The 22,141-nt window shown below is 31.6% G+C and overlaps 1 protein-coding gene across 3 annotated transcripts in view; it reads left to right on the forward strand.

Moving 5' to 3' along the window:
• The window catches only part of LOC134706204 (zinc finger MYND domain-containing protein 11-like), a 34,355-nt gene extending 17,729 nt beyond the window's left edge, over positions 1 to 16,626 (forward strand). Inside the window, exons 4-16 of one of the 3 annotated variants that reach the window (XM_063564935.1) lie at positions 4,321 to 4,398; positions 4,679 to 4,862; positions 5,579 to 5,640; positions 6,510 to 6,587; positions 8,019 to 8,137; positions 8,909 to 8,982; positions 9,569 to 9,885; positions 10,259 to 10,357; positions 10,694 to 10,843; positions 11,482 to 11,667; positions 12,523 to 16,046; positions 16,087 to 16,151; positions 16,192 to 16,626. In XM_063564935.1, coding sequence (XP_063421005.1) covers positions 4,321 to 4,398; positions 4,679 to 4,862; positions 5,579 to 5,640; positions 6,510 to 6,587; positions 8,019 to 8,137; positions 8,909 to 8,982; positions 9,569 to 9,885; positions 10,259 to 10,357; positions 10,694 to 10,843; positions 11,482 to 11,667; positions 12,523 to 12,645 — 1,470 coding nt within the window. In that variant the 3' untranslated portion in view covers positions 12,646 to 16,046; positions 16,087 to 16,151; positions 16,192 to 16,626. Of the gene's footprint in view, positions 1 to 4,320; positions 4,399 to 4,678; positions 4,863 to 5,578; positions 5,641 to 6,509; positions 6,588 to 8,018; positions 8,138 to 8,908; positions 8,983 to 9,568; positions 9,886 to 10,258; positions 10,358 to 10,693; positions 10,844 to 11,481; positions 11,668 to 12,522; positions 16,047 to 16,086 lie in introns of all 3 variants that reach the window. The other 2 variants (XM_063564934.1, XM_063564932.1) reach the window with 2 other exon arrangements.
• Positions 16,627 to 22,141: the final 5,515 nt, after the last annotated feature.

Below are 22,141 nucleotides of genomic sequence, written 5' to 3' on the forward strand. Positions count from 1 at the left end.
GTATTTAGTTCTATTTAAACTTTGTTTTGACACTTAATTTCTTTTTTTTCTTTTTTGTGTTTGGGATTAGTTTGAACTCACTGCTTTGATTTTCCAGATTAAATGTCCAAAAGTATGAAGCACACAATTCTCTGCTTGCTAAATATGTTCTATACTTTCAGTATATCCTTTATTTCCTGTGTATCCATCTCATTCTGTGGGAGGAAAAGATTTGATTTATATGTAGTAAAATAAACTTCTGTTCACTTGTAAGCTCTTTATGATAAGAAGTCATACAGAAGATAATTTACCATGGGTTGAGTTTGTATTGAAGCATTGCTATTCTAATGCAATAATTACAATTTGAAAATTGAACTGAGATTTTACATATATTTTTCCAATTTTTCAATTGATTTTAACATTAAAAGACCATTATCCAAAATAAAACACTTAACACAAGACATTGAAGGTATTTTATTTTATGTTAACATGAACGGCTTTTAATTCAATTTAATTTTTTTCGTTGTATATCTGCTATGCACTTTTTTGATTGAGCTTTAGTTTTTTATGATTATGTAGAATTGTGAATTGTATATTCTATAGCTATGTATAGATAACACTGCGTTCATAGTTCTTCCCCTATACCAACAGTTAGACATATATTATGAAAATTTGCATGAGTCATGTGACTTTCTCACTCTATTTACAATTATTGCTCTATTTTTATAAATATAGCTTCCTTATAATTGTAATATTATAATATGAAATCATTTTATCTGATGATTACTTTGGATGATGTGTTGTTTTATCATGTTTAAATAATCTACAGAGATGGCTCACATCTCAATGGTAACTAGTTCACTTTTTTAATACTGTCTTAACCAAGAGGTCACATATGTTTATATTTGTCAGTTTTAAGTTATGTCTCCCTGGAGTCCTTATTTTCTAATTTTACTAATTTGTAGAAATCTTTTTATCTTAACTTTTCTTTTAAGGCATCCAAATAGATTCTTCTAAATGATATCTTATAAAAGTTAGTGTTATAAGACCTTTCAAAGTACTAAGTACAGCTATTGCAGCTCATTCCCAGCTGAAAACTGCTCAACAGTAATTAAGCTGTCAAATATTTTATTACTTAATCTTTACTTATTGTAACTTATAGTATTATAATAACCTTTGACCTTTATTAAATCACAAGGAACTAGAGGCAAGTTACATTGGTGAAAGTTTACAAACTCTCTACTTATTTGATGAGGTATATATTTAGGTGGTCATGTGACATGGTGATGCATGCTGGGATTACACATAGGAGTGGGATGGGAGAACACTGTTGTCAAGGGATAGATATTTTTAGACTGGAATTCCCTGGTCAAATTTATTTCTTGTGATAATGACTAGAAGAGTTCTTGTTTAAACCTGTAAATATTCTAGCCAACAACACACAACGAATTGCTCTAAATTTGACAGTTGTCATGTTGCAATCTCAGACCATAAATAATATTTAATTTTTAAATCACTCCATGAGTTGGGACATGGGTTAAAAAAAATATTAAAGTTATACAAATATCAGTAAGAAATTCTTAAAATAACAGCAAACCAAATGAAGTAAATTTCATGAAAGCTACCAAAGTATGTTCAAACTAGTTGTGTTTGTCCTCCCTATCACTATGAACTGACTTCTTAAATAAAGCTTGATTGATTGATGAGTCAATATTAACCATTTTAAACAGCATGTAAAATTCCGATTAGTTTGTATAAAATTGAAAATGGAAATGGGGAATGTGTCAAAGAGACAACAACCCGACCAAAATAAAAAAACAACAGCAGAATGTCACCAACAGGTCTTCAATGTAGCGAGAAATTCCCGCACCCGGAGGCGTCCTTCAGCTGGCCCCTAAACAAATATATACTAGTTCAGTGATAATGAACGCCATACTAATTTCCAAATTGTACACAAGAAACTAATATAAAAATAATACAAGACTAACAAAGTCCAGAGGCTCCTGACTTGGGACAGGCGCAAAAATGCGGAGGGGTTAAACATGTTTGTGAGATCTCAACCCTCCCCCTATACCTCTAACCAATGTAGAAAAATAAACGCATAACAATACGCACATTAAAATTCAGTTCAAGAGAAGTCCGAGTCTGATGTCAGAAGATGTAACCAAAGAAAATAAACAAAATGACAATAATACATAAATAACAACAGACTACTAGCAGTTAACTGACATGCCAGCTCCAGACTTTCATTAAACTGACTGAAAGATTATGATTTCATCATATGAACCTCAGGCACAATCCTTCCCGTTAGGGGTTACATGTTTATACATTGTATATGGTGATGTCACTTTAACTGATGAGTACCGTTGGCTAGTTGGGGCCTTGGTGGCCGAGTGGTTGAAGCAGTTATTACTGTAATCACTGGCCAGTGAAGACTGAGGTTGTGAGTTCCAACCTGCTCATGCGGGTACACTTGACTCCACTCTTAATTGACTAGGATTGTCACTTTTTTAAATGTTATTAAATGCTAGGAAAGACTTTTTTCATACCAGTCTGATAATGTACTTATATCAAGTTTAAAGCATGTACATATATATATATTTTGTTACAACCTGTGATCAATTTTATTTGGCAATTGCCAATGGCAGTCAGCAGGGTTAAAGAACATCAGTTGTTCGACCTGTTAGTCAAATGCGTTTTGTTTAAATATACTTTTTCACTCTTTTGGTCTTTTGGAAAATGTTGTTTGTGCTGTTTTTAGACCCTTCTACAACGAAATTTGTGTGACATGCACACGTATAAAAATTGCGGTTTTTATCCAACGCAGTCATAGGTTTGAACGTAGTTTTCAATTTAGACTCGTATATATATATATATATATATATATATAAAGCTATGGATATATTAATTTGCTTATATAACAACCAGCTCTTTTGCTTCAAAAATTATAACCAGTAACTGACAGTGGCTTTTTACTATTTTTTATTTGCTTTATTTATTTAATGTAATGGTTTGCATGTGACTATATTATATTAATGGACATTTTAACTTTTTATAATATATATTGTCCAGCAATTTATTTTCTGTTTAAAAAAGAAGGCTGTACAATGACCTATAGTTGTTAATTTTTGTGTCATTTTGGTCTCTTGTGAAGAGTTGTCTCATTGGCAATCATACCACATCTTCTTTTTATATGTCAATGTACAAACAAATAGCCTAGTGAAAAATATTCATGGTACTTGTTACAAAAATATGTTTTTTTATTTTGTAATATAGGAACTATGCATTAATTTAAACAATATATATATAAATGGACATATATGTACAGGCTGGATTCAGGATTATTTTTTCTCTTAAGGATGTATTCTTAATTACCCCTGTCTGTCCATGGTACTTTTTGTGTTACCTTTTGATCAGCAGCTGCGAGAGGTAGCTTCTTAATATATAGCATCAAGCTCGTCAAGTTCTGCCCTTAAGGACTTTGCGATTTGAATTTTCCTCAGAGTTTAGTAGATTTTACTTTCTACCATGTGAATAATTTGACATGTTTTCAATTTCTTGAATTTTCTATGGCATCAAACTTTATCTGATTTTGCAATACCTTGTTTCCTTAAATGTTTGACTTCCTGTTTGTCCTTATACCCTTGTTAGATTATGTATGTTAGGATTTATTGTATTTTCAGGTTTTGATTTCTAACAAAATTCACTGTTTAGGAATCTGTTTAATTGTACAATTATTGGAATAAATTTGACCTTATCATAAACATAATTTGTATATTGTCTTTTATTTATTTAGGAAATGGCATTACATATGCACATATTCATGTGTTGTTTGTAACTTTGTTTATTTTTTAAAATATGAATAAACAATATACCATACAGGCTTTGAAGTTTGCATAGAAACACTAGCCAATAAATAAATTTGGTGTTTTTACTGTCTTCTGATTGGTTAAAATTATTAGTTTTATTTTCAATGTTGTCAATTTTGATAGCGACACGCCCACTCTGACATTGTGTATTCATTCACCAACATGTGTGTACGGTTGTTATTGTTAATAAAATGCTCTTTGGGCCTTATTTTTGATAGAAATTTATGTATAATGAATGGCAATAATTTATTTTGATCTTATTGAACCATAAAACTAATTTTTGACTCTTCACATTTTACATAATCCGCTTCGCGGATTATTCAATGTGAAGAGTCAAAAATTAGTTTTATGGTTCAATAAAATCAAAATAAATAATAGCCATTCATTAATTATAATGCATGCTTTAAGAGAACAAACAGTACAGGCTTCTGGGAACCAGTAGATCTAATGTTATTTGTTTTACATATTTTAGGCTGGAAGAGTAAGAAAGTTAAAAAGAAAGATGCTAAACACACTGCTGAGTTATACTGTTATGAGAATGAAAGAAAAGGTAAGAATGTGAAGTATGAGATATAAGAGGGGACAAAGTTTGTCCCCTTTAATTTCAAAAGACTTCTTAACTCTGTGCTTTTTCAACTATAAAAAGGCAATACATATCCTTAGAGTGTCAAAAGTTTATTTGAATTACATTTATTTTGAAATCTTATTTCATGCTGATAAATAGATTTCTTAAAGGACCAGTAGTTAATTATCTTCCAAATGTATATTTTATATTGTATAAAGTGTATTTGAATATGCAGTGTGCGTATTTTCTTTGTGTTTTATTTCAGACAAGAGAACTACACAAGATAGGCCACAGAGAAGAAGAAGTGAATTACTCTGAATTCTTTGTCTTTAAACATAGTGACTTAAATACAATAGAAAATAAAGTCAATAATCACAAATATAGAAGTCTGGAAGAATTCCTGGCAGACACACAACTTATATATCACAATACACACTTAATATATGGAGGTAATATACACAACTTATGGATACACAATAATATATTGTATATATTTTAAAATTTTGAATACTAACAATTACTAACAAATTATGCTAAATATACAATCTAATGTTTAAGAGGCTGGGATAAGGTACCAGTACTTTCTGTATCAAACTAACAGATGTGAAAGTTTTCAATGAAGTATGTATAATTTATAAAAAAAAAAAAAAAAAAAAAACAACATACACAATTTATATATCACTATACACATTTAATATATGGAGGTTATATACATAACTTATATATCACAATACAAATTTGATGTATGGATTTTTCCTGCAATCAACCTTTCTACTATACAAATACAGGAGTACAGATAAAAGATACAAGTAAAGTAGACTCCTGGTATCCTGCTTCTGTTGCAGGTGAACCATAATGTCAAATTACTGTTTACATCACAGTTGAATTTGGGTTCCTTATGTCAATTTATTTCAATAACAAATTCAGCAATTTGGATGGGAAAAAATATACAAATTTAATTGCAGAGTAAAGACAATAACTGTTTAGTATCTTTAAATATCAGCAGAATTTGTACTTGTCTCAAAACAGGAGTTATACCTGAAGTTCTTAACAGAGCAAAAAAGTAAATTAACTTCTTTGAGATAGTTGTGTTTTACATGTTGACATGCTGATTTCTCCACAATCCTACTGATTTGACTAATATCAGCCAAATTCTTGTTTACAGATGAATACAAAGGTGGCATTGCTGAATTGGCAAGAATAATGGCAAAAGATTGTGAACATGAGGTAAAATAAAGTACAAGTAGAAAACTTAATAATTAAATAGTTCTGTTGGTCTGAAAAAAAGGATAAGGGTGGGGGGATACAAGTGAACAAATACAAAATTGAGAATTCTCTAATTTTTGTGCTATTTTTACATTTCCTGACCGGTGTGAGAAAAATATTTCTCCTCACTAGTGAAAAATCTGTTCTCGGCAAATGATAAGTCGAAATTTGATTATAACGTCAAAATGTTTTGTTTTCTTCTCAATTTTCCTTGCTTGATGACGTCGCATATAAAGAGCACAATTTCTGAAAATCTTTGAAAAAAGAACAATAAAAAGCATTAGAGAAACATATTCCTACACTATAACTCGTGTATTACGATATTTCTCCACTCTCGACAGTTAAATTTTATTATTCAAAGGTCTCTGCAAGCCTCGCGCTTTAAATAATAAAATTTAACTGTCTCGAGTGGAGAAATATCGTAATACACTTGTTGCAGTGTAAGAATCTATATTTATATAACAGCTTAGGCAATTCTCCTTACCTTTCATTGAAAGCAAGACAAAAATAGAAGATTTTGAGAGATGTGAACATAAGATATGAACACAAATGACATGTTTTAAAACACCTTATGCAACCTAGTAATGATATACTTTTGAATGTTTATTCAGGTCCTACTGACCATGTCGCCCTTAACCTATAATAATCTTATGTTAAGTTTATTATATTTTAGGTAGAAGAAATAAAGCAATGTTGTAGCTGTTATTACTTGTCCAATGTTTTAACCATGTGATATATACAATGTTTTAGGTAGAAGAGATAAAGCAATGTCACAGCTGTTATTAATTATCCAATATTTTAACCATGTGTTGTTTTATATTATATTTTAGGTGGAAGAAATTAAGCAGTGCCGGAGCTGTTATTACCTGTCTAATGCCAAGCCAGATAATTGGTTCTGCCAGCCTTGTGTAAGTTCTTAATTGTTTTAAAATAAGAAATTTTTCAATTGATTGCATACTTAAGGTGGTACCCAACACTTTCACTAAAATTAATTTGGGTCGTTTAATTTTCTTAAAATTTTGACAAAGTATTTCCTTTGACCCTTTAACAAAAATATATTGAACCAACCATTTTATCAGAAAAAATACACTGATTATATAGCAGTTTGACAAACACCAATTTTGATCATTCAGAAGCTTAATATTTCCTTTACAACACGACGTAATAAAAACGTTTAGCTGATTTTACAGAGTTATCACCCTGTAGTGATTTGTACCACCTTAAACTGTGTGGGTTTTTGTTGTTGATTAAATGTCATTTTATTCACAGCTAACAAGCATAAGGACAGTTGTGGAGGGTTTCACACTATAAACAGTACTTCATAGATTTAAAATAATATACTATATATAGAAATATTTGTCATCAAGGGAAACCTATTACCTGCTATCTTGTGATCACTAGTATATATCTTAATGTTCAATATATGATCTTGTAGCATGTTTGACTGTAAGAAATATACAACATCTTTGAAAAGTTGAAAACAGAAACATGGCAGACCTTAATCGTGAAAAATCAAGCACTGTTAAGTGTTTTTGTGTTGTCTGTTTGCTTATAAAGTTATCCTTGATTTCGACTATGGGGTTATCAGCATTGATCAATTGCAATTATACCTTAAAATGGTTGCCTTTATACAGTGCTGTCTTCACACTTAACCACAAGTCCTATGGCATTGGCTTGTAAAATTGCTTACAGGCTTGTTAAATTTTTCTCTACAAGCCAACAGAATCCAACTAAATTTTTCAAAAAAATGAGCTTCTGGCTTGTGGACTCAAAAGTTGAGGGTGAAGGCTAAATTACAATACTAGTAAAGTATAAAAAAAAACGCCAAAACATGCACAAAAAGTGAGCTAACTCTGACTGGCTTCATCTCTTTAAACAGAGAAAACATAAAAAATAGGTAAATCTTTTGAAGAGTTTTTATATCAAAATTGATATTAATTGCCTCTGCTGCATCTATTGTCTACCTAGTCAATATCTTGTGTCAGTATGTTCATCAGTAAATACAGTCAGCGTGTTTGTGAATATAACTTTAAACAAACCAAACAAGGGTTGTGCAAGACTTTGGCTAGTATGAGTATTCCTCATGCAAATATATATATAAGCTCAATAAAAAACCCTGGGCAAGTGAGATTTGTCAGAAAAATCCATCCTCTGCCTTATTTGAATAACTTGGTTCTACTCAAAACTCCATCTTTGTATAAATATGCATTAGATCTATCAGCATGCCAAAATATTCTCTCCAATTACTGTTCCTCGACCATAAAAAAATAATACATTATTTGTGGAGTGTATGTATAATTAAATGTTTTATAAAGTATTTTTTAAACTTTTCTCAATAGGACCCACCACATGAACTTGTATATGCAAAACTGAAAGGTTACAGTTACTGGCCTGCCAAGATCATAAGGAGACTCGGTGACCGGTGTGATGTCAGATTCTTTGGTGGATTTCATCAAAGGTAGGTCAAATAAAGGTCACAAGGTTACCAGTGAGTTACAAGTATGCTATGGCAAACAAGAAAACTAATAGCCTTATTTATAAGAGAACAATTTACAAAAAAACTAATATAACAGACACGAATTATGTCAACTGCTGAATCCTGACTTGGGACACACACATAAAGAATGGCATTAAATATTTATGTGAAGCTTGGGCATGGTGGAGCAGCACAACATAAGAAATAATCAGTTACAATCGGCTTAACTCAAAAGATCAGTACAAGGCACAATAATAGCAGTCACAAAGCACTGAAATAAGAATACTTTTTGCAGAATCATTCTGATAAGGTAATCATTTAGCTTTTGAAGTGAGAATTCCTAACAATTGCATCAATTTTCTTTTCAATAAATGATTTTTTTTTATGCCCCACCTACGATAGTAGAGGGGCATTATGTTTTCTGGTCTGTGCGTCTGTGCGTCTGTTCGTCCCTCTGTCCCGCCTCAGGTTAAAGTTTTTGGTCAAGGTAGTTTTTAATGAAGTTGAAGTCCAATCGACTTCAAACTTAGTACACATGTTTCCTATGATATGATCTTTCTAATTTTAATGCCAAATTAGAGATTTTACCCCAATTTCACGGTCCACTGAACATAGAAAATGATTATGTGAGTGGGGCATTCGTGTACTGAGGACACATTCTTGTTTGTAGTACTATGATCATTTATTTTTGTGTAGATATATGTGCTTTATTATGTATACTTTTTAACTATAATTTTATATTTCTCTTTGTAGATCTCTTTTACCTAAAGAATCAATAAAACCAGTAGATATCAATATTCAGAAACTAGTCACAAAAAGAACGGCAGGTTAGAATAATATCATCACATAAAGAACATTGAGGAAGAATACACTAACTAACTTCTTACATGTTTTAAACACACATGATATATTTGAAACAACATAACATAAAAAAATAAGAAATAATAATCTTTTGTGTGCTGATTTAAATAGTTCTTATATTTTCATATATGACATAGTAACTCGAGTGCGGTTGGATATATTTAGTTTGGATTTATAAAAGCTACTTTAAGTATTCATGGTATTTATAAAACTTTCTGATTTTTGATAAACATTAATGAGGATAAAATTTTGACACATTGCACACTAGCTTGAGTATGCTTGTATCAGCTCACTTCAAACTTTATAATATTGTTTGGATAGATAAAAAAAATAATTCAGATTTGCTTTCCAGATCTAGAGTTATGGGACTTGAACAATAAAAAATACAGATGTTCTCTTCAAGATTTTGTGTAGGGCCTTTTTATGGCTATAACATTTTCATATAACATTAATCAACATCAGGTTCTTATTAATAAGTTTAAGATAAATTAACTAAATGCAAACTCAATATTGTTAGTTTGCTGTGTCATAAGTGATTATTGTATTTTATAGGTTTTAATAAAGCTTGTGATGAGCTAAAAAGATACCAGGAAAATCTAGCAAATCTTCCTTCACAAAACGATGATGAAGATGATGACAAAGAAGAGTCAGAGGCAAGTAATGAGAAAGAGGAAGTAGAATCAGAGGCTAGCAAGGAGAAAGATGACCCCTATGATTTTGATTCTGAAATGGCAGCTAATAATGAAACTGTGTCGTCTGATAAGGATGATTCTGATGGTGAGGCTGATAAAGATAAGAAAGAAGTGGAGAATAGTGCTTTAGAAGTCAGCTCCACCAGTAGTCCCCCAAAGAAAAGGCCGTGTCTCAAGGTAAATCTTTAGAAACTATCTTTTATGTCCAATCTAAAGCATGTCCATGAAATTTATGGAATAGTACTAAAATTGAGACAAGAGGAAAACAAATAATTATATTCACTACTGGCTATATTGAGGGGTTAATGGGACTCAGCTTATTCTTTTGTGATTTATTTCTGCTTAAGACGTCATTCTGATATAGACAAGAGTCAAGTATTAATAATGCTAGTGTTCAGTTTATTTCTGTCTAGTGTGAGTTTGTTTGTGACTTATCAAAAATGATATGCAAGTATTATTCCACTATTTTTATGAAGACTGAAATTTTGTGATCCTTTAACTGAATGGATTTGCATGGCTATTATTTAATTGTCTGTTGTCACAATTTTAGGTTAATGCTGCAGAGGATATTGTGACCTCTAGTGAGGACAAAGTGCAAGCAGTTCCTAAAGTCCCTACTGTTACTATGGCAACACAAACCATTAAAAAGGTAGGTTCAATAAGTACAACTAAAATATAAAATAAATATAGAATTTTATACTGTTAACAAACCAACAGAATACCCAGACAGATCCTCTTGTCAAACTTTGCTTATACAGATCTGAAAATGCTCCATTCTACTTTCTGTTTTAAAGACCATACATGTACAAGGGGGGTGGGGGGGGGGGGGGGGTAACTCAATTTACTTACTTCAATATACAAACAGTAGTGCAGCACATTAATTAGGGATCATCCTCATTTCTCGTTTAATACTGCTATCATTTGCTCTCTTGGTCTTCAATTTCATTGGTGTACAATAGGTAAAATATTTTTGGTGTATTTTCAGTCCATTAAACAACAACATTCCCAGACAGATTCCTCTACTAAATGTAACTGTGAGGAAAAATTCAACAAAAAGATGAAGGAATACCAGGATAAAGTAGAAAAAGAACATGAAGCCAACACAGATAAAGCTCTCAAAGAACTGTCTGATAGGGTATGTATCCATGTTTATCAGAGGGCTGATAGGGATTTGAATCATGCTTAATGAGGTCTGATATGGTATGTATCCATGTTTTTTACTGCTTCTGTAGGCTTTCAGGGAAAGAAGCATCATTAGTTTTTCTATCATAATGTGTGATTGAATGCCTTTAAGAAATGTGAGTTTTATGAAAAAAGAAATGGTAAGAAAATGTGATAAAATAAAATAGAAAAAACTGTTATATTTTGTAAAAATAAGATAGCAATTAGCAATCTTTGATTTGACATGTAATTGATATCTAAATTATTTGTTAACAAATCAAAAAAGATACCGCACTTGAGTAAACACTATAATTCTGACAGCAGCAATAGAAGGCATGGCACAGGGTATTCAAAATTTAAATAAACCCCATTAAAAAATTAAATTGTATTTCATTATGCACCCATTATTCTACATATTACAAAACAATATGGATGAATTGCATTATACCTGTGTTTTCTTCAGTCATTCTTGTTTCTGGATGCTAAGATAAATTCTTTATATCAGAGAGACAATTCTTTTAGATTTTTGGTTTATAGTTACTAAATGTTCTTTTATTGATGTTTTGATTTTGGGGCCATAGTTACTAAAGATTCTTTCTATTTGAATATTAGTTACTGAAAGATTTTGAAGAGGATAAACAGCAGGCTGTTTCCAGGGCAACGTCGAGTATGGTACGGGAAATAGAGAAAACAAAACGACAAACAGAAGAAAAATGTAAAACTGAGATACTTGATGAAATGAAGAAATTACAGCAAAAACACAAAGAAGCCATTTCACAGACAAAAAAGAAACAATGGGTACATTTTATTTTAGTTAATATGAAATAACCTTTTGAAATCCTACTTAAGTGATCTGCAATAGTGATGTGGCAATAGCACTTCTGTTGAAGATCATGGTCTCCATCAAGACTTGGTCAAACTAAATATTTTAAGCCCTTCTTAGGGTCATTGTGGTTTTTTATCTGTTTGTCTGTCCGTCTATCTGTCACGCTTCAGGTTAAAGTTTTTGGTCAAAGTAGTTTTTAATGAAGTTGAAGTCCAATCAACCTTAAACTTAATAATACACATGTCCCTTATGATATGATATTTTCCATTCTATTGCCTAATTAGAATTTTTACCCTGATTTCACAGTCCATTGAACATAGAAAATAAATCTGTCCATCATAGAATATAATTGTATTGTCTTTCAAGCTTGGTTTTTGTTAAAAATAGTTTACCTCGCAACATGGAGTGGAAGTAGGTAAACGTCTTACTGCAACTGTCAACACAAGTATAAAAAGTGCCAAGCTTAAAACATAATACAGTTAACTCTATTATAATGCCACATATTAAAATTAAATTCCATTTGATAAATATTTTGGCTTAAAAATACCATAAAAAAAATTTTCTGCAAAACTGTTGCATTGTCTTCAGCATCTAAACAATGTGATGTCATGTGTTTACTCTGGATGTCAAGCATAACAAAGTCCTATTTATACTTTTCGTCTGCTTCAGAATGGTTTCAATATTGATAAAAAGAAGATTTTAAGGCTCAAAATGTGACTTTCTTGTTTATCTGTTGTTAAGATGAAGAGGTTGTATATCATCTGTAATTTACTGTTTTAGTACAGCTGCTTTGGAGACCTATCATGATTTGTATTTTTCTATTTCAGTGTTATAATTGTGAAGAAGAGGCTATGTATCACTGTTGCTGGAACACATCTTACTGTAGTGTAAAATGTCAACAAGAACATTGGCATAAAGAACACAAGCGTGTATGTCGTCGGAAACGTTAAACACTTATTATTTTCATGTAAGACTGACATTTTTCATTTGTCTGACATTTTTTCATACAACCATCAATATCAGTGTAATAGATTTATTACAACATTGACTGTCATATACAAGATGTGTATAATTTATTAGTCAGCAGCTAGAATGTCATCGAAACCATAAAACATTTAATATTTCAATGTCATATAACTCACTTAAATGTATGCTTTCCTCTAATTATTGTGATTAGCCTGTTGATCAGATGCTTTTACTAATTATTTTTACTCATTTTGAAATAAATGAGGTCTATGCTTATATAACCTCATGTGATGTTTTTTGCTGCATAAATTTTTATATGAATTTAGATAAATATGTTTTTACACTGTAGAACAGACTTTTTGAATTGGACTAAAATTTCAGAAGCTGAAAACAATTGGCTGGACCCTAAATTATGTTTACCATGTGATGAATATTAACAAAATATTGGTTCTTCTTCTGATTTTGTTCATTTCTGAGTAAATAAGTCTGTAATGCATTGGACACACCATTAACAGTTAAAGTAGTCCTTTACTTTCCTTATGCTATTACTCATGTATCTCACCCTCAAATAAAGGTGGAGCCCTCTTAGTCCCTAATTTGACATTATTTGAAATTTGAAAAGGTTTTTTGTGAGCATGCTATCCCTTGTGGTGCATTTTTACATAAATCTTCAATCTACTTCCTGTTAATCAAATGATTATACATTCTTATAGATAATATGCATGTATGAAATTTTTATCTTATTTTTCTTGAAACTTTAAATAAGAGCCCCCTGATATTTGGTTTCAAGTTTTATATGAGAATGCTATACTGTTTGAAATGCTTTATATCCATTGCAAATCAATTCTCAAATACTTGTAGCAAGGATACCATAAACATGTGAATCATTATAGCCATAACTGATCTCCTGGAGAGACTCATCTCATTTATAATCTATTTCATTCACTGCAGTTCTCTTTCATTGTTCATTTTCAAATTTTTATTATCAGAATTTTTATTTCTGCTTGAGTATTATGAGATGAATACCTTTGAGTCTGTAATTTAAAACTATGGAATTAACTCTCTTTTTATTTTGTAAACTGATTTTTTTTTATAGAGTAAGTTATTTTTATGTATATATCAAGAATCAGAGCCTGATTTTTTAAATTATTATGAAATATAAGTGTGGAGATAAATGTAGATTATTTTATAATGTATTGATTTTATATTGTGCAGTGTGTACACATACAGTTGACTCTTAATATCTCGAAAATCAGCCTGACCATTGAAATATTTCTATATACTAGTAGTTTTACATATTTGTGGACATTAGGACTGTCTATTTGGTTTGAGTAGAAATACATATGTTTATATTAGAGAAAGTCTTGTACCACGGGAATATTTCTGCTTACCCAAAGATTTGAGTCAACTGAGTGTAAGACCACAAGAGGTAACGGTATTTATGATATTGCACTGTGTGTACACATAGATTTAATATTGGCTTGTGTTTACACATTAATGGTATTGTTTGATGTGTACACACAGATTATATATTGTGTTGTGTACACATACATGAGATTGTATGGTGTGTACACACAGATTATATATTGTGTTGTGAACACATACATGATATTGTATGGTGTGTACACACAGATTATATATTGTGTTGTGAACACATACATGATATTGTATGGTGTGTACACACAGATATTCACTGCTGTTTGCATTATTAGATATATCTCTGGTTTGATAATTGTTTATCACTTGTATACTTAACACAGTAAATGTTTTGATTGGTATCAGTAACAGGGCAGATGTTATCTAACACTCTGCTGACATGGGTCTAGTACAGTATATGTTTAGTTGCACTGTCTATTTTCCAGCTTTGTACATTAAACAAATACTGTGAGATGTTTGTAATTCTTACCATAAACATGATAAAGAAGAGTTAACATTGGTATCATACTTCATCAATCTTCCTGTTCTTTTATATTTATTATTGATGCATTTTTGTTACATAAGAACTATCTTTAGGAATTGTCAATCTTGTGTTTCTCATTTGTCATTAAAAAAAAACACTCATAATTGGTTTAAACTAACTTACTGTCAAATGTCTCTTTTTTGTGTAATTTGGACACACATCTTTTGGTGTAATTGGGACACACATCTTTATGGTGTAATTGGGACACACATCTTTTTGGTGTAATTGGGACACTCATAGTTAAGGGGGGAAAATTTATGAATAAAATAGAAAATAAAGTTTGTTGTGGAACTGTCGACTTTATTATTATTGATAGAACTATAAAGGGTTATAAAAAATAACATTTGTAGGTGTCATAATTACATGGGAATGCATGTACAGCTATTAGATATATGTAACAGTTGTTATGGATAAAATAGATTAAGGACTTATTATGGTGTTGTCTGGCAGCTAAGATGTTTTATGTCCAAGTATTTTGTTTTTGCTGTGAAAATTGGCGTCAACCACTATTGCTGTAATAGGATTCTTATTTACTTATAAAAGTTTACAAAGATGAAGTAACATTATTGATGACTAAATCAATTTATTGCATGTGTCCTGAGAGAGGCAGATATTATCTCACCACAATTAGCATGAGTTGGAGAAAAAAAACATTGTATATTTGCATGATTTATTTAATTTCTTTTATTGTCTCAAACATATGTCGCTATGATTATTTGTTTATTGATAGAAACATGTATTTCTCAATATTATAATATTATGGACATTATTTTTTCCAAAGTTTTATTTTAACATCATGTAAATAGAGACATTTTATTTCACCATTATATAATCATACAGATATTTGTATAGTTATACTGTTATTAAGTTTTCTTCATCATGGTATCATTTAATCAATGAATGGTCACACTTTATATAGACATTCATGTCTACCATAAAAAATCTCCAAAGAAATATGTATATTAGGAAGTTTATTTTGTTCACATTTCTAGAACAGGATTTAAAATAATAAAAAGGTTACGCATTAAGTGTTTTGATATTGCAAGTTTCTTCTAAGAAAATGTCTTAAAATATGATGAACTTTTTTCTTATGTTTGACAACTTATACAAAAAGAGCTGTAACAGAAACCTAGAATTGACGTTATATTTAGCTACTATCTAATATTATTTTGTTTTTCTATGTTATAACCTAGGGAAGGTGTATAAGGTTTTACTATAGAAAAAACGACCCACTTGATTTTGAATTTATATCTCTGTAGTTACAGTCCTAATATGTTGAGTTAGTGAAATTACTAATGTATTCTTACACAACACACTTGGTAAACAGCACTTTTGTACCCATTTTGTACAGATTTTAATCTTGATTTTACCTTTTTTAAAGTGCTCTAGATTGACAGAGTGTCAGCATGTCATAGCACAGGGCAGGTAACCTGTTAATATTATAACATGTCATAGCACAGGGCAGGTAACCTGTTAATATTATAACATGCTCAGATTGACAGAGTGTCAGCATGTCATAGCACAGGGCAGGTAACCTGTTAATATTATAACATGTCATAGCACAGGGCAGGTAACCTGTTAATATTATAACATGCTCAGATTGACAGAGTGTCAGCATGTCATAGCACAGGGCAGGTAACCTGTTAATATTATAACATGTCATAGCACAGGGCAGGTAACCTGTTAATATTATAACATGCTCAGATTGACAGAGTGTCAGCATGTCATAGCACAGGGCAGGTAACCTGTTAATATTATAACATGCTCAGATTGACAGAGTGTCAGCATGTCATAGCACAGGGCAGGTAACCTGTTAATATTATAACATGCTCAGATTGACAGAGTGTCAGCATGTCATAGCACAGGGCAGGTAACCTGTTAATATTATAACATGCTCAGGAGTCTAAAGTGGGTAATATTAAGATGGTTTATTCTCTGTAATTCATCTGATGTGCTATGTAAACATTTCTTATTATGTGAGTGAATAAACAGATAATATCATGTATGTGTTCGTGTTCAGTGCAAATACAAATAAAGGCAACAGTATTATTTGCTGTTCTGATGTTTTCAACATAAGCAGAGAACTAGAAACGTTTGTTATTTTCAAAACTGTATGAAGATAAGGTATAGTTGACTTGAGGGCCTTATTAAGATTAAGATATAGTGTTTCATTTAATTTTTTTCATGATATTTATGTTTATATGCTAGAAAGAAAAGATACTGGGTAATTATACCCCCGCTTTATACCCCCCCTTTAGTATACCGCTGCTCGATATATGCTTGATATATAGGCGAAGGCAACAGCAGTACACCGCTGTTTGATAAGTAAAGGCAACAGTTGTATACTGCAGTTTAATAAGTAAAGGCAACAGTTGTATACTGCAGTTTAATAAGTAAAGGCAACAGTTGTATACTGCTGTTTGATAAGTAAAGGCAACAGTTGTATACTGCAGTTTAATAAGTAAAGGCAACAGTTGTATACTGCAGTTTAATAAGTAAAGGCAACAGTTGTATACTGCAGTTTAATAAGTAAAGGCAACAGTTGTATACTGCAGTTTAATAAGTAAAGGCAACAGTTGTATACTGCAGTTTAATAAGTAAAGGCAACAGTTGTATACTGCAGTTTAATAAGTAAAGGCAACAGTTGTATACTGCAGTTTAATAAGTAAAGGCAACAGCAGTGTACCTCTGTTCGATAGGTAAAGGCAACATCCGTAGAGGCAACTGTAGTATACTGCAGTTTAATAAGTAAAGGCAACAGTAGTATACCGATGTTCGATAGGTAAAGGCAACATCCGTAGAGGCAACTGTAGTATACTGCAGTTTAATAAGTAAAGGCAACAGTAGTATACCGATGTTCGATAGGTAAAGGCAACATCCGTAGAGGCAACTGTAGTATACTGCAGTTTAATAAGTAAAGGCAACAGTAGTATACCGATGTTCGATAGGTAAAGGCAACATCCGTAGAGGCAACTGTAGTATACTGCAGTTTAATAAGTAAAGGCAACAGTTGTATACTGCAGTTTAATAAGTAAAGGCAACAGTTGTATACTGCAGTTTAATAAGTAAAGGCAACAGTTGTATACTGCAGTTTAATAAGTAAAGGCAACAGTTGTATACTGCAGTTTAATAAGTAAAGGCAACAGTTGTATACTGCAGTTTAATAAGTAAAGGCAACAGCAGTGTACCTCTGTTCGATAGGTAAAGGCAACATCCGTAGAGGCAACTGTAGTATACTGCAGTTTAATAAGTAAAGGCAACAGTAGTATACCGATGTTCGATAGGTAAAGGCAACATCCGTAGAGGCAACTGTAGTATACTGCAGTTTAATAAGTAAAGGCAACAGTAGTATACCGATGTTCGATAGGTAAAGGCAACATCCGTAGAGGCAACTGTAGTATACTGCAGTTTAATAAGTAAAGGCAACAGTAGTATACCGATGTTCGATAGGTAAAGGCAACATCCGTAGAGGCAACTGTAGTATACTGCAGTTTAATAAGTAAAGGCAACAGTTGTATACTGCAGTTTAATAAGTAAAGGCAACAGTTGTATACTGCAGTTTAATAAGTAAAGGCAACAGTTGTATACTGCAGTTTAATAAGTAAAGGCAACAGCAGTGTACCTCTGTTCGATAGGTAAAGGCAACATCCGTAGAGGCAACTGTAGTATACTGCAGTTTAATAAGTAAAGGCAACAGTAGTATACCGATGTTCGATAAGTAAAGTCAATAGTAATATACAGCTATCTGATAAGTAAAGGCAAAAGTAGTATACAGCTGTTAGATAAGTTATCTTCTGAAATCGTTTGTTCATAGTGTGATTACTTTATGGTGAAGAAATAAAAAAAAAAGTTGTTCGATATTGGCATAAAATAATATTGAGAATGGAAATGGGGAATGTGTCAAAGAGACAACAACCCGACCAAATAAAAAAACAACAGCAGAAGGTCACTAACAGGTCTTCAATGTAGCGAGAAATTCCAGCACCCGGAGGCGTCCTTCAGCTGGCCCCTAAACAAATATATACTAGTTCAGTGATAGTGAACGCCATACTAATTTCCAAATTGTACACAAGAAACTAGAATTAAAATAATACAAGACTAACAAAGGCCAGAGGCTCCTGACTTGGGACAAAATTCATTTAAACTTATTATCAACAAGTGAGGATTTTTTATTTTTTTTTATTCTAGCACTTTTTGTTCTGAATCATTTTAAAAATGTATCTTATATTAGCCAAAATGACCCTTGAATAACCATTAAATAATGAAAGAAGAATACAGATAAAGTTAAGTAGATTTAGAATTGATAATTAATATCGATTGTGTCTTTTAACAAAAATATGTTTCTTTTAAGTATGTTAGCTTTGAGAAACAGGTTATTGAAAAACAGGACGAAATTAACTATATATATATTTCAATTGTTCAATCGTGTATATAATGGACAAAAAGTTATCAGCAGTTAATTATAAATAAATGTCAACTACATGTATCAACACTAAAATTGAAGTATTTACTGCGTTTGTATACGTTGCCTAATGTTTGTTAACAAAGGTACACTTTTATTTGCACTCGTTCTAAATTATCAATAACCCTGTTTTTAATGTATAGTAAATGTACAGTTGCCGATATTTAATATTTCGAACTCCTCTTTTACCTTAAAATTACTTTTATCTTAAACTTGAAATACAAAAATTAAAAATGCAAGCTATGATAGTTATACTAGTACTTAAGGAAGATTTTTCTACAAAAGATCAGTAAGACCCCTTTTTGACCCCAAAATATAGTAGTTTTACAAAATGGTTAAAATGTAAACTTTTAGCTTTTTAATGAAAAGTAGAACACTTCTGTTACATACATATGGGCCGTTTTTGACAAAACAATGCAAATTTATCAGGTACCAGCATCATTAAATTATGTTAAATTAGTGAAATCTTCACAATTTTAGCGTTTGAGCTAATCTTTAGACAGTTTCCATCTTAAATGGATGTGGCCACATTTATGTTCATTCTTAATACTTAAATGTAAGTTGTATTTGATGATAATACATAACATATGAAACTGTTAAGGATGAACACGGATGCGACCACTTTCATCAGATGAACCTGAAATTTTGTGCCGAAATCTGCCCTTACCGAACCTACTCCAAGTAAGTAAGTAAGTAAGTAATGACTTTATTTAAAGAGGGTGCATCAATTAGCTTTCGCTAATCTACCTTGAGGCCCTCACAAAGAACAAACTACAAATATTACTAATATTAAATTATTTGTGTGTCGTTCTTAACATTTCAAAACTATCAATAAACCGTTCAGTATTTTGAATAGAGTTCAAATCGAATATCAGAAAGGAGCAGACAGATCTTAATGCATTGATTGCAGTTTCTTCAATTGAATTGTAACAAAATTTACAGAATCGTTCCAAAAGAGTGTCATTGATTGTCTTACGGAACGTAGGATGTTACGCTGTATATATATGTAACAGATTTTCATTTTTTTTAAAAGCGTACAGCAGGTACACTGAACACGTTTCATGTTAATTTAGCCTTTTCTATTGATACTACGTGAATAGTTTCCGCCAAACAAATGCCACTACAAACATCATTAGTGAGACTTAAAACTTCTGGCTGAAATGTAAAATTGTCCATCGTTAGTCTGAGCTATTGCTGATATCATGGATATGGTTATCACATGGATGTACGATAACCTTTGTAAATACTGAAATTTGCACAATTTGAGAAGAACAGAAGTCACCATATGGGATCCAGAATAAACATAACTTGATACAAAGCTAACATCATCCCAACTCACTTATGAACGTATAGATAAAATTGACAGCGAAGATGATTTGACAGATTTAGCAAACATGGAGCTCTATATAAACTGGTGGTAAAAACTCATGTAGAACTGATGATAAACAAATGAACATTTCGGAGCCCCAACCTACTAACCCTCTAATCTATATGGGAGATGTTTGTCAAACAATTACATTGAATGCAGCTCCGTGTTCTACATGTTAAAAACTGTACATGCTTTGTGTGAAAAATGGTCATAACAAAAACGTTTCCGTAAAAAATAAATATGCTTTCTATGTGGTTTGGATACAGTAATTGAAAAAGAACGTGCAAACGTTCTAAATGAATTGTAAAATAAGTCATGTTATGTTAAGACAGTCTAATAGAGTTTAAGAAGTAGTAGACATGGAATGTTGATTTTTCCTTTCCCAGTTATGGATCGTGGAAAGGATGTTTCAAGAAATATAATGACAATTGTCCATGGAATGTCAGAGAAAGGTGTTGTCTTGCTTCCAAACATAGCATAATACCATGGTCATTTACTAGAGACCAGTTTGAATGCACTGAGTCTCTTTCTTTAAGTCCATCAGCTGTATCTAGAGAACATTTTATGTTTGTTCGGTTAGTAGTTAAACTGTCCATTTGTGATGGACGACAATATTTTTTTTAAATGTAGACGTTCTTGAAAGAATAGATGTGAAAAATATGTGTATCTGTTTAAAAGCAGGGCAAAATTGTAACACTATATGCCACCCAAACGTATCATGAAGACATACTTAAATTGTAGTCATAATATCAGTTTGTTTGCTTTTTATTCATAATTACTGTACACTTATTTTAACTAATAGTGTTCATTAAAAAAATATATTTCGAAATCATCGGTGTTTATATAAAGTTAAATTTTGTAACCAGAGATTTTTTCAAAATCCATAGCACTATTGTCAGGGATTTAATAAAATTCCAACAGCTTGAGAGATTTTACAAAATCACTAATTATATACCTGTTATTTTACAAAACCCCTGATTTAATAAAAAAAAACAACACTGTTATATCTATTTATACAATAACTTTTTTTGTTTGTGCGTTTCTCTGTTATGAATGTGTTTGCGTGTGTTTGTGCTGTATTTCTGTCACGTAGTGTTTTAGCAATATTTCTTATCATTTCATAAAGCGGGAGGTTTGGCATGCCATTAAACAAGGTTCAATCCGCCATTTGGTTTTACAATGTAAGGTAATTCTCCTTTCAGCAGAGCTTTAGCCTCGCTGGCAACATCGCTCTGTCAAACATCTGCAAAGTGTTGTGGCGTAATAATGGTGACTGCAATACAATAAAGTACATAGACCCACAGACACCAACACCACGACACACACCCAACCACCTAGACACGCACACCCACACATATTCCCCCGCGCACTCACCTACACACAGACATCGGTAATATCGTATTAATTCTTTTGTTGTTCTCTATAGTTGATTTTTCCCTCGGTTTTGGTTTGCAACACGGATTTATTTTCTCTCAATCGATTTATGACTTTTGAACACTGACATATTACTGTTGCCTTTATTTATTTCCTCTATGATGGAGATATAAAAAGTAAAATCAGAAAAATACTGAATTTAGAGGAAAATCAATTCGGAAGGTCCATAATCACATGGCAAAATCATATAACAAAACGCATCAAAAACGAATTATAACACAGCTATAGAATCGTAAACACTGTCTAAAATGTCGT

The sequence above is a fragment of the Mytilus trossulus genome, chromosome 2 (genome assembly GCF_036588685.1).
Source record: "Mytilus trossulus isolate FHL-02 chromosome 2, PNRI_Mtr1.1.1.hap1, whole genome shotgun sequence".
Classification (NCBI taxonomy): Eukaryota; Metazoa; Mollusca; class Bivalvia; order Mytilida; family Mytilidae; genus Mytilus; species Mytilus trossulus.